The 11554-nt window shown below is 28.8% G+C and overlaps 2 protein-coding genes across 2 annotated transcripts; one reads left to right on the top strand and one right to left on the bottom strand.

Annotated features, from left to right (window-relative positions):
* The first annotated feature begins 141 nt into the window (after nt 1-141).
* LOC105431911 (ADP-ribosylation factor-like protein 2) lies at nt 142-5247 on the top strand. The gene is made up of 8 exons (XM_011646412.3): nt 142-472; nt 577-647; nt 763-896; nt 1032-1147; nt 1374-1550; nt 1653-1830; nt 1949-1979; nt 2050-5247. Exons 1-8 carry the CDS (start codon nt 414-416, stop codon nt 2355-2357), a joined length of 1074 nt encoding a protein of 357 aa, XP_011644714.2. The 5' UTR covers nt 142-413; the 3' UTR covers nt 2358-5247.
* On the bottom strand, nt 2847-11360 carry LOC105431912 (caspase-1). The gene is made up of 4 exons (XM_011646413.3): nt 11102-11360; nt 7002-7261; nt 6111-6413; nt 2847-5994 (listed from the first exon to the last, which is right to left on the bottom strand). Exons 1-4 carry the CDS (start codon nt 11179-11181, stop codon nt 5744-5746), a joined length of 894 nt encoding a protein of 297 aa, XP_011644715.3. The 5' UTR covers nt 11182-11360; the 3' UTR covers nt 2847-5743.
* Nucleotides 11361-11554: the final 194 nt, after the last annotated feature.

The raw sequence follows: 11554 nt of genomic DNA, 5'->3' as shown, positions 1-11554 counted from the left end.
GATATATAGGGTGTTCTAAACATTTATGCTGTGGAGTATCCCCCAGAGCTGTAGCAAGTTCAACTGGCGCCTCGGCCAAACCGATCTCGACTTAATTACCTCTATTACATTTCCAAAATAATATAAAAAAATATACTTATATCTGCCTCTTTTCCTATGATATTAATACGTAAAAAGAGATAGGTATTTTAAACAAAAAGTGAAAAATAATCAACAGACGCATTTGACTGGCTACTTTTGGGACGCTTTATACATGCGCGTGATGCGTCACGCATGTATGATGGTGACTGATGGTGTATGTATATGTATGCCGATTACGCGAGGTTGTATACGCGATGGATGACAGGAGCCCGTCGGAGCGCGATTAGGACCACGAGAAATACCTAGTCGCGGATTTTTCTCCCCCCTCCGCGATGGGCAATTGCATCAGGAGCGTGCTGAAGAGGCTGCGAAGGAACCGTGCCGCGGAAAAGTATGCATTTATTTACGACACAAAAGATGCGTGTGATGAGAGGAGATCGTGGGAGATGGGGAATGGGGGATGATCTTGTTTACATTCCTTTTTCGCGATTTCAGGACCATTATCCTGCTCATTGTGGGACTGGACAACGCTGGGAAGTCGACGATACTGAACCACATCAGTGGCGGTAAAAATGTTTTTAAGAATTAAAAAGTTTTTAACGGAGAGATACTGGGAGAGTTTATCACTGCACAGCATCAATTCTCTTTTTTTTTGCGTAATATGTTTCTTTTTCTATCTAGATCCAGATCAGAATGTATTGCCTACGATGGGATTCCGGACGGTATCCTTAAAGCATAAATCCTATTTCGTGAAGATATACGATGTAGGAGGTAGTTCCCAGATCAGAGCGTTGTGGCCTAAATATTACAACGATGTGAGTAACCTATGTATGTTTGTAAATAGACAATGTATCATAAATAAACGTTGTGATAAAAATATCAGTGAGATTGAGCGATCGGCAAAGAAAAACTCCAATATTCTATTTCACGTCTTATTTGACGTCTTCTAGATACATGGTCTTATATACGTGGTGGATGCTAGCGATATTTCTCGTCTTGCGGAAAATAAAGTCGTGTTTAATGAATTAATCACACATGAGCATATCTCGACGAAACCAATATTGTTGTAAGAGATTAATTGAATTTATGTCTCTGCACACTTTTATCTGCGCACATTTCGTGTACTTCATGCTTTTGAATATACACTCTCTATAGTTTAGGAAAAACAAATTAGATCATTTGCATATAATGATCAAGGATGTTGAAATGATCAAGGATATTAATCATTATATGCAAATTATGTTTGTATTGTCGATAATAATCTCATTCAAATTTTCGTGATGTATGTATAGACTCGCCAACAAACAGGATTTAAATGGAGCTATCGACGAGTTGGATGTAGTTGAAAATCTGGATGTAGAGCATGCAGCCAACACTATGAGATGTCCGACAAGGGTCGAAACGTGCTCTTGCATTTTTGACAAGGAACAATCCAAGAGCAATACTGCAGGCATAAAAGATGGATATAAGTAAGCTTATAATTACAATTAAGAAAATTTAAATATACGCACGGAATAGGAGTTTAATGGTATATACTTCCATATTGATGATCAGAACTTATTTTCTGGCAGGTGGTTGTTGGATACTATAGTAAAGAACTATACTATCCTGAATAGCAGAGTAAAACAATTACAAAATAATCAACGTAAAAGCATTCAGGAGACACAATCTGTTGCGTCAAATACACCATCAAGAATGTCAGTACATTCCAATCCTTTTAAACCTATTAAAGATCTTCTGGCAGCAAAGGTGCGAATGAATATTAATTGTATAGCTATCTCTATTTATATTCATCATTTTAAAAATCTAATGACAAATTTTTTTAATGATTTTTCATTATCATTGATCTTTTTTCTTTAAATTTCAGGATGAAGTTTTAATAAGTGAATCGTGCAATGGTACGTATTTATGTTATTTATGTAATAAATATATCTTGATGCTCCAATTTTATATAAAATTTTTTAATAGGTACCAGTGAAGGAAGAAGCATTATAAAAGCTTTTACACGGAGAAATAAGACTGCCCCTCTTCCAGTTGAACAAACGACAGTTGAATGTGAAAGTCTTTCACGAAATCCTATTCCTAATGTAGAAACTCTGCCTGAAGAGAAAAGTACACAGACTATGACTACAATATTAGACCCTTTGAGTCTAAATACTAATCATAGTGAAAGTTACAATATGAAATTAATCCGTCCGTACACAGCGCCAGAAAGATCACAACGATTATCAAGTAATATGACGATAGTTAATATTCCTGGACAAGTACCTCAATGACAGGATCTGTAAATTTTGTATATAAGTTGTTTGTAAGTTAAAAGGGACCATACATAATTTAATGAATCATATATTATGCTATGAACAAAAAACTGTAAATGGCCATAAAAATAAGTTACATTAAGCTAAACATTATATAGCTTTTAAATAAGTGATATCTTTGCTAATTTTCATAAATTTTGCTTAACTTTATATATATATATGTGTGTTTTAGGTTACTATCTTTTTTGTATAAACGCTTTATATCATCTCTATTGTTAAACTCGAAAGGCAAAAATAATTTTAGCTTTACTAATATCAATAATGACATATATTAAACTGAAAAAAATTTGTAAATTTATGATACATATAGATATAATAAATTCGTTACTTACTCAACGAAATACGTGTATGTAAAATACATTTTTGGTTATTTAAAAGAAAGATATTAAGATTTTAGATTTTATAATATATTATTTTGATATATTTTGATATATTTTATATAATATCTATGTTGTATCAATTTATTGTGTAAATTTGTATACAAGTTCGTGTATAGAAAGATATTACAAATATATACGATACAAAGCACATAAAATATTACTAAAAGCTATGTATGTAATGATGCTGCAAAACTGCTTCAATACTCCGGTAACATCGATTCAAAAATTTTAATTTCAATACAAATTTTTGCGGCATATATATATATATATATATATATATATATATGTATACCGTATATGTATGCCGTTTTCGACTGTAGTAAATTTGAATCGATCCAAGATTGACTGAACTGAATATATATCAAATTCAAGTTTGATTAAAAATGTGTAAAGAAAAAAAATATTAGATTATAAAATTAAATTTTTAATTATCTTTTAATTACTTTTTAATTATTTAATATATTTTTTTTTAAGCATTAAGCGTCTGAAATCATTAAAATATGCTTATTTTAATGAACTCTCAAATTAATTAATTAATTAATTTTCAAAGTAACTGAGAATTTATAGTGCGTAATTAATGTGCATTTAAAATATTCTTAAAACCGTAATATATATATATATATATATAATTTTTCAAACAGGAGGATTTACAGTGATATGAACGTTTCGGCTTATTTTCAAATCATCTTCAGCGATGTACGTATATTCCTAGAAAGTTTCGTGAATTTGTAGTTTCCATAGTTTTCGTAGTTTCCGGCATGGATGAACGACTCCTAATTTCCCATAATTGAAAATCTTAATCTGTTTATCCATCAGTTTGTCCATCATCGATATTATTTCTTATAGTACATGACAAATAACATTGAATTTATAATTCGTCTCTTAATCTAGTAACTGGTGGACACAAACGGACTGTTTAATCATAGTAAATTCTTGTATTAGAAAAATTATATATATATATATATATATATATATATATATATATGAGACGAAATTATATTTAATATATATATATTATATATATTAAGAATATCTTGAATGCGCATCAATTATTGCACTATATATTTATCTGCCTTTTCCAAAAGTTAATTAATCCAAAAGTTTATTCGTTAAAATATGATTATAATTAGTTTGATTATAGCTCTAGTAAGGAGATCATATGTCATTAATCGCTCTCAGAACGATCAAAACTCATTGCGGTCGAAAACGCTAATAATGGCTATTCTTAGCGCCATGTTTATCACAACACACAATGCGAGACATTGTGCAATTTTATATTTTGCAATGACATCTTTCACTTTTGAGCAATTGCTTTCATATCATTTAGATAAGATGTTCGCATTGCAAAATACGTCTGTATAAAAACTGCAAATATCTTATATGAGGAACAATAAAGGAGAACACGATTCGCAGAAACTATCATTGTATATCAAAAATGTCTAAATATACGCCATGCATGTCATGCATATGCTAGTAGTCTTACATAGTTTAACCATAGTTATCAAACAATTATGTGTATAAGGCATATAAATTCCATTTATCTTACTATGAAAGACTTTGTATCACGTTTCGCAAATTTCGTTACCGTTTCTCTTGCGAATACAGCAATCTCCACCGTCATATGATAGTTGTTCTTTTTCTTTTTTCTTTAAATTCTTATCGAATATCTTATGCTCATTAAACTAGTTACAAACCCGCTGAATGATCTCACAATCAGTGTTTGCAGGCAAGGTAACGCATCTTAACAGTCTAATTACAATGTGACTTATCTTACATCTTTTTCTTTCTTTAACACTTTTGTAACATTCGAATACTCGTTGCAATTGCAGTTTATGGTAAATTACAACTATTTTATCTCAGACAGATCATAATTGTGTACTGTAAGACTGAATGTGTTTTGTAACATTTTGTAACATTGTTTTGTATATCAGGTTATTATTTATTGCAAAATACGCACATATTGCTTTTACCGGTTTGGTATAAAATATATGTGTCTATGTATATATATATATGTATTTATATATATGTATATATATATATATATATATATATATATATATATATATATATATAATCATTGGAAAGATCAGGACAGTCACATTATAATATATATATATATATATATATATAATTTATAATTATATATATGATTAAAAAATATTCTGCTTGTATGTGTATAACATCGATGCTACTGTAATATGAAATAGCGATAACCTTTTCTATATATGTTTTATATTTTTATGAATTATTGACGAAAAATATGATTAAGAATATTGTATATAGCATGTATTTTTGCAGTCAATAACTCTTTTATTTGTACTTATTATATACTTTAATTGTACGAAATAAGAATGTCATAAGCAAGATATCTGGACAAAACAATGTCTAAAATCGGGACATAAAATGCCTGGGTACTTGCTTTTGAAATTTCCTTCAAATAAATTGATCCAAATATCTTATACTTTAATTACTTTATACTTAATACTTATTGTAAATAATTGCGCTAAATGTAAAAAAAAATTGATGCACTTTTATCACAACACAAATTTTTGTCATTTAACGGAGTATAAATAATGAAAATTGAAAATGTAGGAAAGAAATTCTGGCAGTAATCTGCTTTCCTAATAAAGACAAAGGAACAATAAAATGAGCACAAGAGAAAATAAAAATACCATGTATAAAAATCTGTTTCTGCAAAAAAAAAATTTTCTGTAAAAAAAGATTATTCCATATTGCTATTATCTAAATGTAATATATTTATATTGGGACACAACCAGAATTTCTAAAATCATTTTAAAACGATACTGGATATATAAAATGTTACATATCTAGTACATCTAATCATATTAGCAAACTGTTGGCGCATGAATAAAATTGATACTGCACCATTTGCAGCTAAACGATATGGCTTGTATACCGTAAATAGGTATATAAAAGCAATAATAATCTCTTTTATTCTACAGGCTATACAACTCCATTCTTCGGAGAGGTAAATTTTACCAATCGAGTCAACATAGTGGTAATGCACGGAATCTGTTTCTGCTGATGCATAGCGAGGTTGTCCGGCGTGTTTGACTCGAAATCCAGGGCAACACGTTGGCACACAAATGTCAGCAAAGTCAATAAGTCATAGCGAATACCGTTCTCACGTAATTCTGAGCATAATGCTTGCATAAACCATGATCCGCGGCTTGTGTTCCTCCAAGAATAATAACCTATCAATTTCCAAAAATTATTTTTAAATTGCAAGTTATTTCAGTCAGATAATTCAACCTTCTCTCGAGATATTATCTTTTTATAATGATGTAGTTTTTAGATGCAGAAACAGTACCTGGAATAGTTGAATAAGCAATGAGGAAGTCCGCTTGAGTGGGAATACGAAATGTCGGAGCATATCCATCCGTTTCAGTACGTTCTTTAAGATTAACACCCGGATCCAATCTGTCACCCTGGCAGGCTTGTATAAAGAACAGCTTAGGTCTGCCAGCGAGACTCGGGCACTTATCAGCAGTAAAGTACTGCCACAGAGAATCCGCTTTATACGAGGTATCATGAGCATAGAGCAATCCTAATTCACCGTGGCTTAATACAGCTACCACCAAACAATCATGTTCGGAGTGATCCATATCCGCAACTGCAAAGATAACAAGTATCAATTTTATTCAATTTTTTTCTATTTCGTATTGTGTGCATGCATGCACACAATGCGAAATATGCGTGTGTGTATACACACACACACACACACACACACGCGCGCGCGCGCGCGCGCGCGCGCGACATCATATATATACATATCACATTATTATATCTTTCCATCATGTATTCTATCCAGAGGGGGAAGGGGAAGAACTCGCCCGAAATTAAAAAAAATTAAAGTTAAAGTTATGGCAAAACCTAATATTTTTCTCATTCAAAATCAGAAACAAGAAGATATTTTAAGCTCCAAAAAAGCAATTCATTAACATAAAAAATTGTGTTTGTGTTAACAGAATTGATAACACAAACTTTCGCCATCCCGAAAAAAAATCTTGAACGCCTATACTATATGCCTGTACTGATATCTATACTGATATCTATACTGATATCTTACACGACATTTATAAAATTAATTTCGAATATCTGGTTTATATTTCTATATGAATATTTCTTAAGAAATAAAAAAAGATTCTAAAAAAAATTGTTTTTTTAAAGAAATGACGATATGATTTAAAATGCCACTTACCTTTTTCTAACTGTTTCACTATATCTCTGTGAACCAAATTGTGATAATGATTTACATCAAAGCCAAGATTTTTCAACGTGATGGTTAAATTTTCGCAATCGACATTTGTACCATGTCGGGGCTTAAGATGCGAGATGGTGAAGAATTCATGATTGAAGATGACAGCAAGACCACGCTTGGTATGATTCATATTATAGTACGTGGCATAACGTTGAGTAGGTGCTAACTGTGCTAGATTGGAAACAGGAACTATGTTGCTCCTAAAAAAATTTCATTCTAAATTCATTTTAAATTTAAAAATTTCATTCTAAATTTGTTCCAAAAATCAACTTGTTTCACAAATACATGATAAAAATTAAAAAATTAATTTTTAATTTAAAAAATTTTTACAAATAATTTGAGATTCTTATTTACCAGATAAAACGATATGAATATATAATGTTTCTCTTTTGTTTTCCAATAATATATTAATAAAATATAATAATAAATTAAAATAAAAATTACTAATAAATTAATAAAAATTAATATATTATTATTCAATATCAAATTATGAGAATTACTATATCTTTATTGTCCATTCTCGATATGCTATAATATGTGATTATGATACTTGTATTTAACATTCCTAGTTCTAATTCCATATAAAAAAAACTTTTTCTTGAATATTTTTTAAAATAAACTTTCTATCACTTTTTTATTATCAAAAAGAAAAATTAAATAAATGAAATCTTTTACATCTTTTTCCTTTTTTCGGGAGAATATAATTGATTTATATCTTTGGAAACTCGGTTGTAAAAACATTCGACACGGATAGTCGGAAAGTTCGTTTTGTGATTGAGGTAATATTTTTCGCAATAAGATTTTTTCGGAAAATCGATATCATATTTAATTATCATTCTGACTTCGAACTGTCATGTTGTAGATCAATTAAAAATATCGCACGTCGTTAGCGACATGCAATTGTCTAAAACAATTATAAACAATTGTCTAAAACAATTATAAAAAATTATTTTGAATTATATATAAATTTATATATTTATATATAAATATATATAAATTTATATATAAATTTATATATTTATGTATAAATTTATATATAAATTAAAAAAATAAATAAATAAGAAATATATACATAAAAAAAATTAATTAAAAAATGACATTAGGCATTTAAGATCCTACTTGCCGAGTAATGCTATTTATTATATATTCTTTAAACATATTCTCGGTTTTACTTGATTTTTTTATACATTTTTAGATCTCACAGTCTTCTGATAATTTTGCGACAAGTACATATTCAAGCTTAAATAAAAGAAATATTTATACTCTGATATATTATGTCTGATATATCTTTTGTCTGCTGAATTTTGATACTATTCCTTAAATATGCATAATTGTCTATCGCAGAATTGTCGAAAGGATAAGATTTATAGAAACATAAATTAAATAACAGCGAGAAACATAGTCGGTTTCTCGGCAAACAGAATCTTGGTTGCTAAATCGTAATATGAAGTAAATTCAATAATTATATCACCAACTATGTCATTTAGTGTCATTTAGTTTAGCAGACTTTCAACGTAGTTGAATTGATTCTATAATAATTCGATAATCAAATATTTTTAATATCGATTAAAATCCCTTTTATTATTCCCCCCATGAGAATTATAAATTAAATATTTGTCGAAACTTTAATAAAAAGCAGATAAAATTTTATTTATTTAATATATAATAAAGCAAAGTTTAAGAAAATTAAAATAATAAAATAAGATTTAAAAAAATATAAATTTTAAATTGAAATTATGTTTAGAATAAATTGAATAAATTAATAGAACAGAATAAATTAATTAATATTTTTGTAGAAAGTTCATCCAGTGTATTGTTAAAAAAATTTATTAAAAAAAAGGAAAAGAAAAAAATTCTTCAGATTTGAGCTGATGATGTTGCATGTTCACATGTTACAATACATTGAAATACATATGAAAAATTCTTTATAAATATATGGCTTGATTTCAAATAACTTTATTAACTTTTTATTAAAAAACAGAATTCATACTGTTTTATAGATTCATATTCTGAATCCATTTTTAAAAGTGCCTCCAAAAGTGGCTTGTAAGTATGGTGATCATATGTCTTTTATTCTAAAGAGCAGTCCTTTACCATAGATAACTGTTTTTTAGATTTTTTTTATTTTCTCAAAACTCTATTTTGTTCTTTATTTTACGGGAAGTTCTTTTTTAATTAGTTCTTAATGTCTAATATTTACTGATGAATACTGATGAATAAATTTTTAAAATAAAATATATAAAATATACACATATATAAATATAATATGTTTGTATTAATATGTCTAATATTTTTAATTTTGTTAATCAAAATTATTCAGATTAAATCCGTTTTTATTTTTTATTAATTTTAAATCTATTCCAAAATTTGAATCAAGGATTTATTCCAATCCAAATTGGAATCAATCCTTGATTCAAATATTTCAAATAATATGAGTTCTTGATTTCAAACTATTAGAAAATAAAATGCACAGTATCTCATGTAAATATATTAGAAAATTTCGTAACGTATGCACAGATTTCTAATAGTCACAAACTGGTTTGGAAACATATAGAAACAAAGCTCTAAAATTTTCAAATTTATTCTTACTTTCTGGAAGAAAATCTGATATACTTATGAGTCTTTTGATTGAGCTATTTTTAGAGATTTTTATAAAAAAGGATTCAGAATGAACCTTAGTCAACAATCTCAAGCTACACATGTAAAAATTGTACAAACAAAAATTCCAATTTTTATTAAATTTTTTTATATTAAATTTCTATATTAAGTTTATTTATTTTTATAGAAAAAATTATTTTTAAGAATTTCTTAAAAGAAAAATTCTTTTGTATTATTTGAATTAATAATGTTCATATATTAGAATATATTAAGAATAGATATAAAAAAAACTCTTCATAGATATGTGATTTGATTTTAAATAACTTCATTAAATAACTTCATTTAATTTTTAAAGCTTCTCTCAAGCTACATATAAAAATTTTGCAAATAAAAATTTCAATTTTGTATTAAGTTTTTAATTTCCTTATGCTTTTATAGAAAAGATTTATTTTTAAAATTTATTTAAAAAATTTCATCAATGGGATTTGAACTAATAATGCTGGATATATCATGTTGAGAATGAATATAAAAGAATCCTTCATAAATATAACTTAATTTTAAATAATTTAATCAATTTTTAAAAAGTAAAAAACTATGCAGTTATATTGTTTCTGTCATTGTTAGTCAATAAACATACAAAAATTTTTGAAATAAAAACTTAATTTCACAAATTTTCAATAAAATCAAGCTTCAATTTCGTTTAAATTTATGTTCTCGTAAAAAATTATTATATTAGATTTAAAAAAAAATTCTTTGTTAGAATTGAAATCAACTACTTATATTATTTATATGTATATACAATAGATATAGAATTGAGAATAGATACAAAAGAATTCACAAATATGCAACTCAATTTTGAATAATTTTATTAATTTTTTATTAAAAAAAAACGGACCCACTTATATTGTTTGATCAAATCAATAAGAACTTATCATGTTACTTGTAAAAAATGTTCATCCATCTAGCGACTATAATTTCTACATTTTCTCTTCTAAAAAATATAACTTAATTGCGAATTATACATGATTCATAAATCGATAAAAGCGAACATCACATTTAGTCTGTTCAACGCGATCGGGCAGTAGTTCATTTTTAGCATATCGTTATTATTATATGTCATATCACATCAGTCAACGTCCCTCCTACTCGTGCAAGATAGGGTATCTTTTCTTTGTTGCAATATCATATCGCATTTAATTACTCATCGATGTCACATCAAATTTTATTATTAAATATATTTTCTATCGTAACACGCAGCCATAGTAATGTCGTGTGAAAATTTCAAATACGGATTTCAATTACGCTTGTACAAAGCAACGCTTTACGCGCGAACACTGTGTGACGATAATTCGCGTATGTATGTGTGACGACGTTAAAATGTATGTGCATGATGAACATACGCGCCATGCGCGTGCTTTGCGTCGCGAGATCCATTCGCGTACCTGCCGATTGATCCAAATGCGTCGCCGACATCATCGCGTTGCATCCCGTTGTTCATGCTGTTGCTGTCGGTGGTACACATGGCGTTGATCCTGATTCCGACCAGGAGGGAGCTTTCTCGTTGCACGAAAGATAGGCGTCCTCGTCGAAGAAGTGCGTCGCAAGAGCAACTCCAACAGCTCGAGCAGATTGACACGTACAACCAAACATACGCAAGGTAGATGCGCGTCTGCAAACAACACGCGCGAAGTGACTCACAGCTGCGACAGCGTTGCCAATCGAAGCACGTAAAAGATTTATTTTTCGGCTAGTTCCTTTTATATTATCATAGGTCAGAGAGGGTCGATCATGTAACTTTTCCCCTAGGGCGGAAGCAAAGTGCAAAGTGAAAAGTTTCACGTGAACTTACGACTTCACGGGACTTCATGTTAAGGCGGGAGCACATATTTCTGCAT

The sequence above is a fragment of the Pogonomyrmex barbatus genome, unplaced genomic scaffold, assembly GCF_055798465.1.
Source record: "Pogonomyrmex barbatus isolate J1 unplaced genomic scaffold, ASM5579846v1 scaffold5, whole genome shotgun sequence".
Lineage (NCBI taxonomy): Eukaryota > Metazoa > Arthropoda > Insecta > Hymenoptera > Formicidae > Pogonomyrmex > Pogonomyrmex barbatus.
This window is presented reverse-complemented; position numbering and strand designations above follow the sequence as displayed.